The sequence below is a fragment of the Heptranchias perlo genome, chromosome 9 (genome assembly GCF_035084215.1).
Source record: "Heptranchias perlo isolate sHepPer1 chromosome 9, sHepPer1.hap1, whole genome shotgun sequence".
Lineage (NCBI taxonomy): Eukaryota > Metazoa > Chordata > Chondrichthyes > Hexanchiformes > Hexanchidae > Heptranchias > Heptranchias perlo.
In genome coordinates, this window is record NC_090333.1 from 78,085,663 (window position 1) to 78,105,396 (window position 19,734).

Sequence of the window (19,734 nt, forward strand, 5' to 3'; positions counted from 1 at the left end):
CAGAGTAAATATATGGTGGCAGCATGCTGGTGGTCTGAAAAGTTAATAGCCAGTCAGCTGAGGAGCAAATTCCAGCCTTGGTCCGTGGAAAGGTGAATTCATCACAAGAATGATTTAGAAGGTATACTCCATTGCAAATCAGTGTTAACAGAATTAAAATAAATCAATGGTAAATGTTTTCTAAAAGATGGTGATTTATTTTGACTAATTGTAAATCTATGCCTCCCATATTGATGTTTCTGATCCTCATGAATATGCTAATCTGGTTGCAGTGGGTGAACTTTTGTGCATACTGGAATGCAAGAAATTCCTGGGCATGAAAGTATCCATGGTCACTGTCAATGCTGTTTTGCAGTTAACCATCAAGAGACAAAATTCAAGCAGGACACGGTGGTCTGGACTAGTTCTGACTCTCTTTCTCCCCCTCCCCCCCCCCCCCCCCAAAAGATGGGACATCTCACCACTTTAATATGTGATCTAACAGCTAGGCCAGCTCAACAGAATTGCTGCAAGTCATTCTACCGTTCATGTGAAATTTAAATATATTACTAATTGTATTCATTCTTTCCTCTACCTTTTTAAAAAGATTTCCTTTTGCTTGCAGTTGGTTACAAGAGGACAGACAGCTAGCCTTGTAGCTAAGACACTGCTGTTGTTACTCAAACATCTACTGAGGGGTCTGCAGGTTGGCTAATCTTCCTAAGTTTTCCAACCTCTTACTTGGAAATATGTACTTGACTATATATCCTATCATATGCACTTGAAAAGGAAACAATGCAGGGCTATGATGAAAGAGCAGGGGAGTGGGACTAACTGGATAGCTCTTTCGCTCTTTCAAGGGGCTGGCACAGGCATGATACTGTGCTTACTGCTTCTATGATTCTATTGCTTTCCCCCACCCCCAGAAGCATTGCATCTCTGCCTGGCATCCACACAGTTGATGTGAAACCTGTCAGTATTCCTCCATGGCACACCAAGGCTGTGTACTGCCAATCCAGTGCAACACCACATACCGTAACAGCACCTTGCTACTCCATCAAACAGCACTGTAGCACGTAGTGCATTAGCATTATATTGCTCCATGGCATTGTGCACAGACGGAGTGTATCATTTCCTCCTACTCCACTAATCCTCACTGTAGTTTTTTCTGTAATAAAAGTGCAATAAATGCAAGCTGCTGCTACAAGCATTGAGGAATTGAAATCACCTATTTTCCTGTTGAAGTTAGGCTTTTTTCAATCAGCATCTGGAGAGGGGTAGTTTTGTCCAGAGAAAAAAAGTCCCCCAGGATCCTCATTACATCACTTGCAAATTTCCAAAACACCTGCTTCTTCACTCCTCCACACCATTACCTCCAGAGTCTCATAGCTCTGGAGTGATTTAAAGATGAGAATAGCAATTTTAAAATTGATGCTTTTGGAGGACCAATGTAGGTCAGTGAGGTTTGGGGAGATGGGTGAACGGGACTTAACAGCAGCAGAGTTTTGAACAAATTGATGTTTATGGAGGTTGGAGGAAGGGATGCCAGCCATTGCAGTAGTTGAGTGATGATGGAGGCATGTATGAGTGTTTAAGCAGTGGAGGCAGTCACTGTTGCAGAGGTGGAAGTTGATCCCACACTTGTAGCTGGTCACCAAAGGGAAGCATGTAGATGAGGAAGTGGAGGAGGCCAAGAATGTTTAGCTTCCATACGTATGCCAATGACACTCAGCTCTACCGCTACATCACCTCTGCTGACTGCCTCTATGCTGACAGACTGCTTGTCCGATCGTCTTGGGGGCGAGTCACAACTTCCTCCAGCTCAACAGTGGGAAGACTGAAGCCATCGTCTTTGTTACTGCACCTCCAGTTCTATCCCCCTACTCGCACCCCCCCCAGACTGAACTAGACCGTTGCTACCTTAGCAAACTGTTCGACCCTGAGCTTAGTTGCTTAGTTTCAGACCACGTCCTCTCTGACAAAGGCTGCTTAACTTCTACCTGCCTCCACTGCTTAAATGCTCATGCATGCCTCCCTATTCAAACCTCTGCTGCACTAAGTCCCGCTCACCCATCACCCCAAACCTTGCTGACCTACATTGGTGGCTTATCCCCAAAGCATCATTTAAAATTGCCGTTCTAATCTTTAAATCGCTCCAGAGCCTTGCCCCACTCTACTTCTGCAATCTCTTCTGATGCTATATTGCCTCCCCAACACTCTGATCTTCTGAAGTTGGCTGTTAGTTCATCACCCCCCCCCTTTCGCTCCACCACTGGTGGCAAAGTTTTCAGCTGCCTGGGTCATACTCTCTGGAATTCCCTCCCGAAATCTTTCTAACTCCTTTCTCAAAACCCATCTTCCACCAACCTTTTGGTCATCCCTCCTAATTTCTCCCTTCCCACCTCGGCATCAGTTTTCCTTACATCTATCGGTGGGGGCATTCTTAACCTAGCACCTTTAATGTAAAGTGCAAACTGTTCTGGATGGAGACCCTCTGCTGAAGAGTTTAATGTCAAAGATTAGCCTTTGTTTTTTCAGATGCTGACAGGTCTGCTGTACAACTTCCACCATTTTCTGTTTTCATATCAGACTTTCAGCATTTGCAGTGTTTCCTTTCTGTTATTTCTATCTCTGGTGCTTCCAACCTGGAACAATTAAGGCAACCAATTAATTTAGAGATATTGAGACTGAGATATTTATATTCATGGTCAAACTGAATGCTGTGAAGAGAAGTGGGAGGGGAAGCAGCAGCAGCAAATTACAGTGCTTTGATGTTTTTCCAGGGTTTCCAATAAGTAGCAACGAGTTAATACTTGCAGATGAACTGTGCACCTTTGCTTCTAACGGGCGTGGAGTCTGCGTGCAAACCAGGCAGCTGCGGGCTGGCACCGGGACCGCTTAGGGTCAGCGGGCTGTCGGCGGACGACGTCCGAGTGGGCAGGGTGCCGGACGACTCCTCCAGGCTGGGTCCTGGTCCTTGTCCAGGGAGAGAGGCTGGGCTGAGACTGTCGGGACTGGGGCTGTAGAGCAGGCAGGCGGCGGCGGCGGGGGGGACGACGCACTCCTCCGGGTCTGCTTCGAAGGAGAGTGCGTGCAGGACGGCTTTGGGGGGAGCGAGGGGCCGGTCCTTGAGGATGTTGTCGAGCAGTTTGAAGTACTTGAAGGCCTTGTGGCGGCCCGGGGCCCGGAGGTGGCAGTACTTTACCTGGCGGTACTCGTACTGCAGCTTCTTCATCTTGTGCCGGCACTGCACGGCCGTCTTGAGGTAACCGGCCGCCGCCATCAGCTCCGAGATCCGCATGTAAACCTTCAGGTTGCGCACCGAGCGCTTCAGCTGCGCTTGGATGTCGTCGCGGCTCCAGGCCGCCACCAGCGCCAGGGTCTCGTCGTGGTCCCACACCGAGATCACTTTGACGCAGCTCTCCGAGTCGGCGGCCATCGTCTCCCTTCTATCTCCCCCCTCCCCCTCCGCTGCCGCTGCCGCCGCCGCCGCCACCACAGCCGGTGGGGCCGCATCCGACAACAAAGGAGTAAAGCCGAGGGTGGGAGGAGGAGGGGGAGGGAGGGGGCTCCAGCCACTCCGCGCCCCCGCCACCAGCGCGCGCCCCCCCTTCACGGGCACGCGCGCGCGTGCGTTTAAAACGTCCGCCTCGCGCGCTCTCCTCCCCCCCCCCCCCCCCGAGTAACGCGCGAGCGGTACCCAGCCGTTGGTGAAGAAGCTGCTGCCGCTGCCGCCGCCGCCGCCCGCCACAGCAATAGTGTGAAGGAAAGCTCCTTCGTAAATGTTTTATAACGTTCAGCTGCCGTTGGAAAATATTTTTGGGGTCTTGGGTGTAATTTAGAAGCCCGAAGCTTTTAGTGCGCAGTAATAGCATTAGGCTGAAGATAAAAATAGGAGGATGAGAGTAAAGGTCAGACCTAGGTAAGGAATAAGGGTAACGTAAATGGTCAGGGCACAAATACAGTTATAGCACGTAAATATAAAATGACTTAAAAATAAAGTGAGGGGAATAATTGTTAAAAATAAAGTGAGGGGAATAATTATTTAAAAAATTAATTAAATTGCCCATACAGCAATGTGCACAGCATCCGAAACAAAACGGGGGAACTGGAGGCAATAATTCGTGGGAAGGAGCCAGATGCAGTAGATGAAACATGGCTACATGAAGAACAGGACTGACAGTTAAATATTGCAGGATATAACGTATTTAGAAAGGATAAGGAAGATAGGGGGGGGGGGGAGTAGCCGTACTAATTAGCTACAACATAATGGCAAGAAAAAGGGGACATAAGTAATAACATAATTCATATGGATTGAGTCAAAGGTTGAGAAGGGATCGATCACGTTAATAGGTATATACTACAGACCACCTAATAGTGGAGGAAGAACTATGTTTGCAAATCTATGAAATGAGTAAAAAGGTAGTGAATAATAATGATAGGAGATTTCAACTACCCCCAAATAAACTGGCAAAAAGCGAAGAGGAAAGGGGAAATGGAGTTTTGCAGTGTGTGAGAAGCCCAAAAAGAGAGGAATCACTGCTGGATCTAGTAATGGGAAATGCACCACAGCAGACAAGGAGTAAGAGCAGGGGAACATCTAGGTAATAGCGATCGTAACATAATAAGGTTTAAAATAATGTTTGAGAAAGACATAAGATGAAGACCAAAGTAATAAATTGGAAAAAAGCTAATTTTGATGGGATGAAAATGGAACTAGGGAAGGTAAACTGGAAAAAAAATTTACAGACAAAAATATAGAACAGCAGTGGGAAATATTTAAAACGATCAATAGAGTTCAGGAGAAATATTTTCCTCTAAAAATCTGGAGCAAACTAGCCAATAATGAAACACCATAGATGAATAATAAAGAGATAAAGAGGGGTAAAATTGAAACTAAAGAAAAACTCTTTAAGTACATAGACAATAAAGGGAATACGAAGAGGTTAGGAAAGAAGTAAAAAAACAATTAGGAAAGCAAAGAGGAACTACAAAATTAAATTATCAAGAAATATAAAAAGAAATAGTAAAGTATTCTACAGACACACAAATAACAAAATAAAAATCAGGATAGGGATAGAGCTACTAAGGGATGCACAAGATAAACTCACAGGTAATGACAGTGAAACAGCAGAAATATGTAATAGTTATTTTGCCTCACTATTTGCCAGGGAGACTACAAGGTGGGCAGGACATTAGAAGAAGAAATCAAAAAAGATATAAAGACATCTAAGATGGAAAGGGGGAGATAATTGATAAACTAGTTAAGCTTAAGAGAGGATAAAACCCCCTGGTCCGGATGGATTGCCTCTGCACATATTGGAAAAAAATTAGGGAAGAGATAGCAGAGGCACTATTATAAAAATTAATTAGAAAAGGGAATACTGCCAGAGGACTGGACAGCTAATATTATCTCTATACTTAAAATGGAAGATAGAACAAGCCCCAGGGAACTATAGACCAGTTAGCTTAACGTCGGTGGTAGGAAAGATAATGGAATCTTTACTCAAAGATGTAATAGAAAAACATTTAGAAAAAGAGTAATTAGCATGAATTTTAGAAGGGAAAGTCATGCTTGACCAGCCTTTTTGAATTCTTTGAAGAAGTAACAGAAAGAGTAGACAAGGGTAATGCAGTAGATGGAATATATTTGGATTTTCAAAAGGCCTTCGATAAGATACCGCAGTGTAGACTCATGACTACGTTCAGAGCATATGGAGTCAGGGGACAGGTAGCAGAATGGATACAAAACAGAAGATTGAGAATAGGGGTTATGGGTAACTACTCAGACTGGCAAAAGGTGGGACGTGGTGTTCCATAGGGATCAGTGCTGGGGCCACTGTTCACAATTTACGTTAACGATTTGGAGTCGGGAATCGGAAGTACAATTTCAAAATTTGCGGATGACACCAAATTGGGGGGTGTAGTTAATACAAAGGAAGAATGTGTCAAAGTGCAAGAAGATATTAATAAACTTGCAGAATGGGCATGTAATTGGCAAATTAATTTCAATATAGATGTGAGGTGGTGCATTTTGGTCGGAAGAATAAGGAGGCCACACACTGCTTGGATAATAAGAGTCTGAATGGAGTAAGGAGCAAAGGGTTCTTGGGGTACAGATACACAAATCACTAAAAGTAGCCATGCAGGTTAATAAAGCCATAAAAAAGGCAAACCAAGCTCTGGGATTCATTTCTAGAGGGATGGAATTGAAAAGCAGAGAAGTTACGTTAACTTGTATAGAACCTTGGTTAGACCACACTTGGAGTACTATGAACAGTTCTGGTCTCCATATTAAAGAAAGGATATAGAGGCATTGGAGAAGGTGCAAAAAGATTCACAAGGATGATACCAGAACTGAGAGGATATACTTATCAGGAAAGGCTGAACAGGTTGGGGCTCTTTAAGAAATAGGAGCAGGAGTAGGCCATCTCAGTCCTAAATGGCCCACCCCTTATTCTGAGACTGTGACCCCTGGTTCTAGACTCCCCAGCCTGGGGAAACATCCTGCTTGCATCTACCCTGTTGAGCCCTGTAAGAATTTTGTATGTTTCAATGAGATCACCTCTCATTCTTCTAAACTCTAGAGAATAATGGCAGGTAAATGGAGTTCAGGTACAGTTCAGCCATGGTCAAATTGAATGGTGGAACAGGCTCGAGGGGCTGAATGGCCAACTCCTGTAGGTACAGGAGGTACATGTTCCTTCCATGTCCTCAGGAGGTCCCAAAGCACTTCATAGCCAATGGATTTTATTTTGATGTGCACTCGCTGTTGCTACATAGGGAAATGTGGCATTCAGTTTGCACACAGCAAGGTGCCTTTAACAGCAAATTGAATGAGTGACCAGATAATTTGTTTTGGTGGTGTTGCTTAAGGATTGAACGTTAACTGAGATATCCTTCTTCATACAGTGCCATGGGATCTTTTATGGCCACCTGAAAAGGTGGCTGGGCCTTCGGTTTAACATCACATCCAAAAGGCAGCACCTCTGACAATGCAGCATTCTCTCAGCACTGCACTGAAGTGTCAGCCTGGATTATATGCTCAAGTCTCTGGAATGGGGCTTGAACACACACCCTTCTGAATTAGGCAAGAGTGCTACCACTGAGCCAAGCTAACTAATCACTTCTGCCACAAGATGCAGACGTAGAGGAGAGGATGATTTCAATTTAAGAATTTTAGTGTCCAGTTCAGGTTTTAGAAACATTTAGACAACCCATTGAAAATGTGAACAATCTGATTCAGAAATCAGTTTCGCTAGCATCCCTGCCCTTACTAGAGTGTACATTACTGCTTTTAATTTAAGCATTTGCTCTAATTTGACGAATCTTACGCAGAAAAATACTATTCCCTCTAAATCTACTGAATTGCAAATTAAATCCGTTGTAATGCACCTACTTCTCTTGGATCCTGTATTATTAAAAAAATTTTACCAGATCACTAGGGTTGAAAGACTTATACTGCCACGGATGAAGGAAATGTGACAATTTTGAGTAAAATAGAGGGCGGCCAACGGAAAACCTATTTAAATTTTCTGGAGTGAATATTTTTGCAGTCTACAGTTCACTCCAAATACAATGTTTTATTTATTTTGGAAAAATATGACATAAAATAAAATTCTGGATTAAATATGCAGCACAGTAATTTCATTGCAGTAAATGGGCTAGGCTTTACTAATGCTAGGGAATTTGATACTGATTTCTTTTATGATGGCAAAACTTCCCTGATAGATTGGCAGATCTTCCTAAAATAATAAGCTTATCTTCCCCGTGCAATATTTTGAAAGTTTGCAGTATAATAGCTTTATTTGTTTAAATAAGTGTGCAATCTGCCTCACTCTTTTTGAGCATAATTCCCACTCCTGACATTTTTCTTAAAATACTTCAAGGATGGTTTCATTGCTCTTCTGATCAAGGAGTTGGACTTTGGTTTTCCTGTGCTTGAAATAGGGACCCTACACTCATTTATGTCCCATATCAATAGCACAACACAACATCTGTTTGTTACTGTCTAACTTTTTGGTCTACAGGTTATGCCTAATGGGAAATTTCTGTTCTAAGGAAGCCCATCAGTTCTGTTATCACAAGAGTTCTCAAAATATATTTGCTGCCACTATACTCTGGGGTATCTTGTTATAAGATCTGTATTTTTTCTGAATGGATAGTGCAAGGTTATCTCACCTGTGACTGCTGAGGGCTTTTTAAGGGAGAATGGGTGGGCAGGGGGTGGTGGGGGGGATCTACCTTCTGGTCAGTGGGCTATCTTTTGTGAGTTCTTTGGCAGAGAATAGTTTGTGGATTCTTCAGGAAGGAAAGAAAATGTTACCTCTGGACTTTGTGGCAAGAGAAAAGAGATTTAATTGTTTCACTAATTAATGATCATTGCTATCCTCTGAGTACTGTTTAATTGTTCGTTGGCATTTTATCATATATTATATTTCTGAATATGTCCTGGGTTGGTCTCAGCGGTTGCCACGTTTCCTAGTTTCTTTATGACCGCAAAAGTTCTAGTCCTTAATGTTATATAAGGGGCTCAGTTACACTGTTAAAAGGTGAAATGCTCTTTTTTTACTGGAAGATGACATGATAAAAATGAAACATGTTTGTCTATGATGTATTGTGTGGTTTTCATTCTTTCTTGTAATGCTACATTTGTGGGGCAGTTGGGCGGGGGGGGGGGGGCAGTTAAGACTGGGATATTTTTTTTAAAAGCTCAGGCATATTTTTCAAGAAGAAATATAGCAGCATGGATAGACAATTATTTGCCAGCAGGAAACAAAGAGTTTGGGTAATTGGCCGTTGCTAAGATTACTGAAGCGTTTGAAGCAAAATATTCCAAGGATGCATCCACTTTTGTTCTCTGTGTATGTGTGTATTTATATATATATATATATATTATAGATGATTTGGACTTGGGTATAAGGAATGCAGTCTACATTTGCTGACAACACAAAAGTAGGTTTGTCAAATAGTGGGGAGGACTGCATAAGATAGAGAGGCAGATCAGCAGAATGGGCAGGCAGTTTGTGGAATGGGGGCTCTCAGTTTAGAATGTGGAGGCATTGAGCAGGCGAGGTGAGCAGCAGATTGATTGTGCATTCTTCAGGAAATGAGCTCCATCCCGGCTGCAGTTTGATTTTATTTTAAGTCGGTGTTGGTGTAACACTGTTGGATGTGGTCAGTGCTTTGGTTGCCAGCAGGTTTTCCTTGTGGGTACCCTTTGGGTTTTTGGGTTGGGAAGGCCATTAAAGGCACCCTGCGTTTATTTTTGGAGTGCTGCAGCTTGAGCACCATGTGCCTACTGAATCATACTGCTGCTTTGTTCTGTGACTGGGTTCCACTGCATGTTGTGTATATGGACTTTCAAAAGACATTTGATAAAGTGCCACATATTGGACTTGTTAGCAAAATTGAAGCCCATGGCATTAATGGGGCAGTGGCAGTGTGGGCAGGGGAGCATATTAGTGTACTGGTGGCATTCAAAGGAAGAATGAACTGGGGAAGGGGGTTGGGAAGAGTTAGAGGGCAGGAGTTCCTCTGGGCGGGAGGATAATGGCTGTTGAGGTAGCTTTTGGGGAACCAGTTGGTGTGTTGAATATGACAAACCCAAACATCACTTTTCCTGTAATTGTTTTTAGAATAAAAAGTTAATTGTTATTTTTTTCAAATTAATCAGAGTGCACCACTTTTAATGTAAACATTCAGAAGGGGGAGGGAATGTTTGGAAAGAGTGTGCAGAATTCTAAATTTGCTGCTTATGGCCTCAGTATTGAGTTTTTGCTTGGCTCACCTATGGCTCAATTGAAGTTACTTGGTGCTTTTTGCACCAAGCAAGTGCGTGGCTCCCAATATAAAGACCGCATGGATGTGTGTTGTGAAAGACGGGTACTGTATTTGGCTCAAGATTCAGCACTCCGCTCTCGTTGCTGTTTTTGCTGCTGAAATATTCTGGGATGCTGTCCTTGGATTTTCAGCCCGAATTTCTCTTGATGTTTATGCAGTGTGTCTACTTGTGAAACCTATGTTCCATGCTATCTTACTGAGCAGATTTTAGACAGTGTTTGTTAATGGCTCTGCTGTACATTATTTTATTTGATGCAAAAATGACAAACAGTAAATGACTCTCTATAAAGTCAATTTTTTTTATTGACAGTACAATTTGACATTAGATAGTGCATTATCTTTGTAGTCCATCTTTTTCAATTTATTTTAATACAAAAATATTGTGTGTAGACAGGGGGTAATGAAAACACACTCATTTGAAATGATCTGTTTAAATTATTAACTTCCCCTTAACATATGTTCCTGTTTTATCAGTGGTGAGATCCCTTTTTATATAAAAGAAATGTATCCCTTTCACACAGATCTTCCATTTCCATCCCTAGCTGAGAGGGCAAGTGAGCAACCTATTCCTTAGTTCCCACCATGGCCATTCTGAAACCAGACACTGTGTACTGCACAGGAAGCGTCAGGGACCTCTTCCAATTTCCCCTTGCTTCTCTGCATGTTAAAGTTTCAATACTGTTGAATATATTTCTTTGCTGCAGAAAGCTTTTATTTCACTGTATAAATGTAATGTTACAAACTAAAGGCACATGTTTGGGCTTGTGATTCACCAGGGGCAACTTTCTGCCAAATAGGAAAGGTGCCAGGCAGAGAGGCCAGTGCTTCGCCATCTTCTCAGAGCATCCAGTAAAAGAATAAACTGGTGGTGCCAATAATTTGTAGCCTAGGAGCAACTTGAAAGGGGAGAAATTTGATGGAAAGCAGCAAGTAAAGTTTATTTTTCTCACAGGGTGGTTAACCCGTGGAACAAGATTCCAGAGGTGGTAAGGACTGACTCCTCACATTTCTGAAGACCTATCTGATCACAGCAGAAGGAAGGTAAGAATCCGGGTAATTACCAATGGGTTTGAAGACGCCTAGGACTTGTCTGATCAACTTTAGAGCGTCAGAAAATAATTTGACAGATTTCCTAAATCTACCGAATCTGTCTTAACTAAGTAATTTAGTTCAAGGATCTAGATGTAACTTGATTACCATGACAGATAGCTGGGGTGGGGGGAAGGTTATTATTTTGATAAAATTTGTGCACTACCGGTTCTGCGCATCGCGTTCCCAAACCATGAGTTATCAAGTTTGAAACCTGCCTAATGACGTCAGTAGTACAATCTGAGTGTAGTTTGACTCAAATTTTGTGTTGGTGAAGGAACTGGATATCTTCGGGGCATGGGAAGTACAGGAGTTAGATATGTGACAAACTGGGTTGAAAAAACCAAACCTGTTAATGCCACAGTGAGTTAGAAAGAAATCCAGATGAGGAATAATTTAAAAACCACCTGATGAACTACCCTCTCACTCAATAAGTAGACTGAACTCAACAGTGATACCAACTTGCAGATGTATGCCATGGGATCCTCCTGGCTGAAAACAGGGTAACTACTTTCAGCTTCTCAGGAGAACCCAAGTACTATATTGAGGCAAAAAAACCTTTACCCTGAAAGTAGTTACTCTCCTTTTTAAAAAAAACTTTCTAGTGATTTAATAACCTTTAAATTACAAAGCCTCTCTCTTTACTTACCGTTTGAAACAGATTATTCAGCGGCTACGATTTGATAAACATATGCACGAAGCAACGGAGTGTCTGTGGACAATAACACAGCGGAGAGCTGCTCCAGACCTACCAGCCCCCACAAGCACGGATGTGGTACAAATTATAATATGGTCTAAATCCCAGTTTGGTATCTCGTGCTTTTTTGCCACTTGTAAGTGTTACCAGTTACTACAGTAATTCATAATTTGGTGGTGTCTTCTTGGATTTCCACCGGCCAGCTGACCTGAATGTGATATGGGCTCAGCTCTTCAGGACTCAAATAGTCTGGTGCGTTACTCATTAGATCACGCCCTCTGAAGGATTTAGGAAAAGCGATGACGTCCCTGATACTCGATGCTCCAACTGTAAGAGCTATCAGTCTGTCCAGACCTAAAATAAAACAGATTAGAAAATGAAACAATATGTTCTAGCATCCAGAATTGACAATAAGCATCATGCCTCTGCCCCGAGTCACAGCTGATGGATGCTTTAATGCAATGGGCCAGCCCACGAGGAAAAAAAGAGGATTATATGCTATTTTTGGCTTTAATATAGAGCCTGCCTTTGTCCAGCATTCCACGTTAGCATGGAAGAGGAGCGAGCCTAGCGTAGTGGTTACTGGACTAATAATCTGGAGCACGCAAGTTAAAATCCCACCATGGAAATTTGAGAATTTGAATTCAGTTTTTAAAAATCTGGAAATTAAAAACTGGTATCAGTAAAAGTGACCATGAAGCTGTTGGATTGTTGGAAAATCTCAACTGGTTCACTAATATCCTTTAGGGAAAGAAACCTGACATCCTTACCCAGTCTGGCCTATGTGACTCCAGTCCCACACCAATGTAGTTGACTCTTGACTGTCCTCTGGAGTGGCCTAGCAAGACACTCAGTTATATCAAATTTTCTCAGGGTAAATGGGGATGGGCTGTAAATACCAGCCTTGCCAGCAACTTTTTTTTTGAAAAAAGTCAGTCCTTTAGATTTACAGATATCCCCCAGACTCAAGATTTAACTGTATACGGCATGATAGTCCATCAACAAACCGTAAAGTCCTGGAATATTCTAATCTCAGGCTACTACCATGCTAGATTGGAGAGAAAAGTGACACAAAAACTCCATCTGGAACTCACCCAATGCAATCCCACCATGGGGTGGTGCTCCAGAATCTAGTGCCTCGAGTAGATGTGACAACAACCCACTGTCTTCCTGTGACATACAAATAAATATAAAGGGATATTTCTTTTTAATTCAGATCTACTCAACTGAAAGTCTTGCATAATCTGCAGAGTGCCCAGTCTACAAAATGATCCAATACATTTTTCCAACTCTGGTTGGAGGTATTGGTATATGAATGTGACACTTGCCCGTTATTTGGCAAAGGTTGGGTCCCCTGTAGTTGAGTAGCTTGCGGTTCCGCACCAGTAGCTGTTTTGCGGAAAGTTCCGAGAACCAGGAGGCCGCTTGCAAGCAGGTGCAGAAAGTACACAGGCGCAAACCACAGGTGTCAACTGCGGATGCGAAGTGCGAGCTCTATTTTATCCCCCAGGTTGCTAGCAGCCGTGTCTGGGAGATTTAATCTTTCATTCCTGGAGACTCCCAGCCAATGTGGGAGACTTGGTAACCACACCCTAATGTTGATCTCTATCCACTGACCCAGAGATAGAGTGCGGGAACATCAGCTCCTGATCGATAGCCGGTGCTGGCACTTCCACTGAAGCTCTCTCCTCTAACCCCATTCCTCCTAGATGCTTTTATATTCCTCCTTTTCAAATACCTATCCCATTCCCTTTTAATAGCCACTTATGTGAATCCCCCATGGTTCTTCCAGTGAGAATCCTCAGTCTCCATCCCCTTGTTCCCCATTCTCCCACCAGGGGCAACAATCTTTCACTATTTACCCACAGTAAAGTCCCCAGGTTTCACTCACTCCTTTACTGGCTGCTCCTCTCCTGGAGGTGCACCCAGTCACCACATTGGAGGTCAAACATCTTACATTAAATATGACAAATATACAAATGCATCACAAGTGTTAATATTTGTCAAGCTCAAAATGTTTGTGTTGCTGCTCCTGGCTCTGCAGGAAATACTGGGCCCCATGCCTCAATCTCACCATCTTCCAGCCCCCGGCCCCCCGTCACTAGGTGCTTGGGTTGCAATAACGGGGAAGTTCTACTTTTCTCCCGAGTTGCTAGCAGCAGTGCCTGGGAGATTTATCTTCCATTCCCGGAGACTCTGGGAGGGTTAGCAACCCTATTTTCAACCCATACACTTTTCCTGTTCAGGGCTTAGAGTCCATCTATACAATTGCTAATCCATCCCGCACTGTAAAGCACATTGTTATGTAACTTCACTGAGACGGAGGCAATACAAGTTGAGCTGTATACCTTTAGTATCTTCTCCAGGACATAATGCTGCAATTCCATATTATGTATTCGAATGGAGCCTCCTCCTATTTCATTGCCATTCAACACCAGGTCATAATGTTGACTCCTCACCTACAGAAAACAGAATCCGGTTATACTAGACTGTGCAGACTCATAGAAGTCCAAACAAGACAAAAATCCAGCTACATCATGATATCAGGCACTCAACCACATAGTTACTTAAAAGCATCTCTGGACAACTTCTCACCGGTGGACCAAGATCCTAGTCACCACCAAGCTTGCACTGGAGTAAATCTGGCACAGATCCCAAGCAGCATTAATACCTTATTCTTCTAGCTGTGGGTTTGCTACAGTCTCAATCGTGCAGGCTAACAGCATCTCTTCGGTGAGCAGGCACCTATTCTTAGGCTTCTGATGGTGTTACTGAGCCAGTCACTATGAGATGTGTGAGACATCCTCCAATTATCATTTCCTCACCGAGTGGTGGACGCTCTGGGTTCTCCCCTTTACTTCCCATGACATCACAGCCAAACCCACCAACTTGCCCCTTGGGGAATCATGGGCTCAAATTAAAGGCCTACCACAGGACACTGGTACATCAGAGGGATCCACCGCCGAAGGTACAAATATGAGAACCTGTGTTCATTTTGTAAATATATTTGTGTAATTTGTTTTAGAAATTGTCCATTAAAAGATTAAGTGAAAAATAAATCAGTAGTGTTTGGTGAGGATTTTCCAGTTAACTGGATGAATCAGTCTTTGCATCTTTCATTTAGCTGCCATACCTTTCCAGCTTCTGTGTAGATAAGATGGGCATCATCTGGGTGGGGTGCTGTGAAGGGGTGATGAGCAGATTCAAACTCTTCGGGGCTGCCTTCTTTTGGTAGAAATAGTGGGAAGTCGACAACCCAGAGGAAATTGAATAAACCTGGATCTCGGAGGGCAACACCCCTGGACTCCAGAATATCCGCACACTCCAGCCGCAGCTTCCCTAATGTAGCGTTCTTTGAGGGGGAAAAAGGGACAAGTGCAAGAAAGAGTGACAGCTAAGTCGTACAGTACAGTATATGGTATCACTTTAGATCAATCACTGCACAAGACGTGGAGGCATAAAAGAAAACCAGTTGATTTGAAAGTAGTCTACATACCAACATAAGTGGTGAGAAGCAGATGAGGACATCCAGAGCTCAAAAGGAGCTGTTCTATCAATAGGAATATTATCAGCAGGAAACAAAAGCTACTACTGTGTTGCCTGCTTCCAAATACCTATCCTGAGAGTTATCGCCTCCACAGTTTACTCTTAAGTGTTGCCAAAGTCAGAAGTGTACCTATTCATTGAGCTAATAACGTGGCATCTTAGTTTACTGTGGAACGGTATAGTGCAGGGTTGCATCTGCGACTCCTCACATCTCTAGTTCCTCACCTGTGCCAACTCGGCACAAGAGATACTGAGTTAATTAAATTAACATTCATCCTGGGTTGGTCTCTTACAGCTCCTCGAGGTCGATTACAGATCGAATGGGTCACTCGCCTGGTCTCTTAGGCAAAAGATAGGATGGGGCATGAAGGTTCCTAAAAGAAGCAACAAGAAACCCCAACAAAATGTGGACTTTTCACTTGCTTTCACCCAGGTAAGTGAGAAACTATCAGTCTCAGTTTTACACACACATCCCATTATTGCAATCAGCTACAACCTCACTAAAAGAGTAATGAGTTGCACTGGTACTTACTGCCTTTTTCCAATCTCCTGCTGTGAGGATCATCACGTCACCTTTTTGGAGATCTGTTGCGTGACATAGCTGCGATTTCTCCCCATTTGTAAGGATTTTGGCAAGCGCAGATTTCCACGTACCATCGGGTTGCAGGGTAACAAAAGTCAAGTCCTGTTGGCAGAGACCAATCACAAATGACACCTTAAATTTCTATGGTGATTTTCTCCCTGCTTTCCCCCCTTTAGGTTACTCTATACTCCAGCTGAGAGGAATGGGCTGGTAGACCCCCAGGCCTCTGCACTGTGATTGACATCCTGGAAGGGCAGCAGAACAGGTGACTCATGAATCTGATGGAGAAGCACTTGGCTTTGGTGCAATAACACTGGAGCCAAAGTTGGGAACCTACTATGTAGGGAACAGCAGCATCCAAACATTATACTGCAGTGAGCTGAAGCTGCACCATATTAAAAACTCAAGACAAATCTTCAGGTCTGCCCAGGAAATCTATTTCCCACTCTCACTGGGCTTCCTGCATGCTTCATACCCCCTAATTTCATAGAATCATAGAATGAAACAGCATAGAAGGAGGACATTCAGCCCATCATGCCTGTGAAAGAACTATCCAAATAGTCTCACTCATTTGATATCAATCCCTTTATGCCTATATCCCAGTCATTTATGTAGATAAAACAAGACTGTACCAATATTCCATTAACCTTTCTTATTACTTTTTGCACCTCTGCACTAGCTTTTAGTGATTTATGTATATGGACACCCAAATCCCTTTGCTCCTAGTAATTACTACCTCTCCCCGTTGCTAGTCTCTCGCCATTAAGAAAATATTCTGTTTGTCTTTCTCAGATCCAAAGTGGATGACCTCACATATCCCCACATTGAACTCCATCTGCCACAGTTTTGCTACATGCTTCTTTGACATCAGCATTTATATATTCCCCTAATACATCACTACTGCATCCTAAAGGATGAATCTTGCATCCTTTATTGTTCTTTAGTTCTACCAATACTGTTTCCACTGCCCGATCACTCTTCCTGAAATCCTTTCTTTCTGCTGCTGTAATTGTGTCTTTTAATGCTGAATTACTATGACAGAACTGAACTGCCTTTGTGACCTCTTATTTAGTCAACTATCTACTAATTATTTGCATACTCAGTGTTATGCTAACTTTGATTCGAAGGTTAATAAACATTTTATTGTTTGTGACTTTGTTGTCTGACATCTTCTTTGATAATTGGCAAGAAATAATTAATTCCTTCACTCAGTGATCCTGATGGGAGGTTGGTAGTGTAAATGATAATATAAGGTGTACTGTTGATGGAAGAGTGTCGTACCAATCACCAGGAAATTCCATACACAGCACTAATCTGTCCTCATCTAAGGCATGATCTGCAATAGTTTAGCCACTTCACTCAAAGCTTGCTTCACTCTCAGCGAACAATGTACGAGTTGAGTCGAAGCCATATCCTTTGAATTATTTGTTCATTTTTTTTTATATTATCCGGTCAAAGAGATTATTTCAACCAGAGAAGAGCACATCTTAAGGTGTAAAGTTGGGAGTTTGAACCCCAGTGTTACAAATTGAAGCAGCTGCTCATTATCGAGCTCTGACAGCCAAACAACTAATATTGTTCAGGAGGAGTACAGACCAATTCTTTTGGTAGAACAGGCTGTGCTCTGGAACGTGGCAATCATTATGAAGCAGTCTAAGTGATCTGATTGGATTATAAGAGTGCTATGCCTGGGATTATTCTCACCACTTTCATCCCTGAATTTTAATTGTCTGAGGACTATCTGGTGTAAACACTGCAGTTCCTGAACTGGAAAATGCTCCAGGTGCCAGTGTAAATGTGCATATATAAATGCAAGTCTTTCTTTCTTCATGTAAAAACAATAATCATCACTGTTTTTACCTGATTAAATTGGGTCTTTGCCAATTCGGTAAGATTTTCTAAATCCTTTTTTTTCAAGTAGTTCTGAAAGTAAAGAATAGAAGTATTAATGCAATTATATAGAAAAGATACAATTTGACTCTCCACTCAAATTTCACTCTGATCCAAAGTCTGGGATTCAATGACCAGCTGCTAGGAGGAGTGTCGGAGCAGCCAGTCTGAGGTGACTCTCCTGTAGATTTTGCCTCCCTCACCTTGGGGAAAGTGCCTAGCCCTTGCTCGGCACTTCCCTACGATTGAATGGTTGAGACTGTAACTCGCAGTGCGTGGAATCAGAGTCCCGAATTTGCATCCTCCGACTCTGCACTGTACAAAGTGGCTGATTGAGGAACCTCAACAAAACCGGTTGCACAACCTGATAAAAATTTTTAAAACTATTCTTTTACAGGTCTGTCAATATCATTTATACCTCAATCAGGATTTCCAGACAATGCATACAAAGAAATACTTTTTTTTACAAAATCTGACCTTGTTATCCCCTCTTCGCTCTAAATTTTTATTGTGTCTCACTACACCACTCCCAGATAAAAGCACTTTTTCACTTGTTCTGAATGAGGTCACAGTAGGTGGGTGGCTGCTGCCAGGCTAATGCCCATGGTGCTGTGTAACTGGTTAGTAAGAGATGTGCGAGAGCATCCTGGGCAACTCTTCATGAATGTTGTCTCCCTCTCGTAGGCCTCCATGCCTCCCGAATGATACAACCGAGGTGAAGGACTCACCATCGTGGGAAGTCATAGTGACAAAATAGTGCCATATCAATTCACAGCACTGAATTATCAACACAGCTGCACAACTAAAATGGAATCATTGTACTGGACTAAAAACAGCTAATGTGTGAATTGCAATGGATAGACAACCAGAACACAGAATTCAGAATATATCAGTGAGAAATCCTATACTACAACACCTTGCATTTATAAAGCGCCTTTACGTAGTAAAACATCCAAGGCGCTTCACAGGAGCGTTATCAAACAAAATTTGACACCGAGCCACATGAGATTTTAGGACAGGTGACCAAAAGCTTGGCCAAGAGGCAGGTTTTAAGAACTGTCTTAAAGGAGGAGAGATAGGTAGAGAGGCAGAGATTTAGGGAGGGAATTCCAGAGCTTAGGGACTAGGCAGCTGAAGGCACAGCCACCAATGGTGGAGCAATTAAAATCGGGATGCGCAAGAGGAGGAGCGCAGAGATCTCGGAGGGTTATAGGGCTTGAAGAGGTTACAGAGATAGGGAGGGGTGTGGCCATGGGGGGATTTGAAAACAAGGATGAGAATTTTTAAATCGAGGCATTCCTGGACTGGGAGCCAATGCAGGTCAGCGAGCACAGGGATGATGGGTGAATGGGGCTTGGTGCGAGTCAGGAGACTGGCAGCAGAGTTTTGGATGAGCTCAAGTTTATGGAGGGTGGAAGATGGGAGGCCGGCCAGGAGAACATTGGAATAGTCAAGTCTAGAGGTAACAAAGATACGGATGAGGGTTTCAGCAGCAGATGAGCTGAGGTAGGGGCGGAGACAGGCAATGTCATGGAGGTGGAAGTAAGCGGCCTTGGTGATGGAGCAGATATGTCGTCAGAAGCTCATCTCAGGGTCAAATAGGACGCCACAGTTACGCACGTTCTGATTCAGCCTCAGACAGGGAGAGGGATGGAGTCTGTGGCTATGGAATGGAGTTTGTGGCGGGGACTGAAGACAATGGCTTCGGTCTTCCCAATATTATTTGGAGGAAATTTCTGCTCATCTAGTACTGAATATCGGACAAATGAGAGACAGTGGGGGTCTCGAGAGAGAGAGAGGTGGTGGCGAGGTAGAGCTTGGTGTCGACAGCTTACATGTGGAACCTGATGTCGGTGTTTTCGGATGATGTCGCCGAGGGGCAGATGAGAAATAGGAGGGGGCCAAGAATAGATCCTTGGGGGACTCCAGAGGTAATGGTGCAGGAGCTGAAATGGTAAAAAGTTAAAAACAGTGGATGTCCAAAGGGACTTAGGGGTTCAGGTACATAGATCATTGAAGTGTCATGAACAGGTGCAGAAAATAATCAAGAAGGAAAATGGAATGTTGGCCTTTATATCTAGAGGACTAGAGTACAAGGGGGCAGAAG

The 19,734-nt window shown here is 43.2% G+C and overlaps 2 protein-coding genes and 1 long non-coding RNA gene across 8 annotated transcripts in view; 1 reads left to right on the forward strand and 2 right to left on the reverse strand.

The window, feature by feature from the left end:
* LOC137325552 (uncharacterized) overlaps window positions 1-3,607 on the reverse strand; it is a 16,322-nt gene extending 12,715 nt beyond the window's left edge. The window contains exon 1 of one of the 2 annotated variants that reach the window (XM_067990791.1): window positions 2,812-3,607. In XM_067990791.1, coding sequence (XP_067846892.1) covers window positions 2,812-3,418 — 607 coding nt within the window. In that variant the 5' untranslated portion in view covers window positions 3,419-3,607. Of the gene's footprint in view, window positions 1-2,796 lie in introns of both variants that reach the window. The other variant, XM_067990790.1, reaches the window with a different exon arrangement.
* LOC137325553 (uncharacterized) lies at window positions 2,776-16,890 on the forward strand. Of its 3 annotated transcripts, none has more exons than XR_010963899.1 (5): window positions 2,776-3,244; window positions 10,775-10,863; window positions 11,573-11,744; window positions 15,450-15,587; window positions 15,914-16,890. It is a non-coding gene; the product is annotated as an uncharacterized lncRNA (long non-coding RNA). The 3 variants fall into 3 exon arrangements; XR_010963901.1 differs by having other exon boundaries at window positions 11,573-11,686; XR_010963900.1 differs by lacking the exon at window positions 2,776-3,244 and adding an exon at window positions 3,673-3,901.
* The window catches only part of dars2 (aspartyl-tRNA synthetase 2, mitochondrial), a 32,112-nt gene continuing 22,479 nt past the window's right edge, over window positions 10,102-19,734 (reverse strand). For 2 of the 3 annotated variants that reach the window (XM_067990783.1, XM_067990785.1), the window contains exons 12-17: window positions 17,598-17,660; window positions 15,687-15,839; window positions 14,742-14,960; window positions 13,957-14,067; window positions 12,703-12,778; window positions 10,102-11,962 (exon numbers count right to left, since the gene is read on the reverse strand). In XM_067990783.1, the coding sequence (XP_067846884.1) occupies window positions 11,772-11,962; window positions 12,703-12,778; window positions 13,957-14,067; window positions 14,742-14,960; window positions 15,687-15,839; window positions 17,598-17,660 (813 nt within the window). In that variant the 3' untranslated portion in view covers window positions 10,102-11,771. The remainder of the gene's footprint in view (window positions 11,963-12,702; window positions 12,779-13,956; window positions 14,068-14,741; window positions 14,961-15,686; window positions 15,840-17,597; window positions 17,661-19,734) is intronic. The other variant, XM_067990786.1, reaches the window with a different exon arrangement.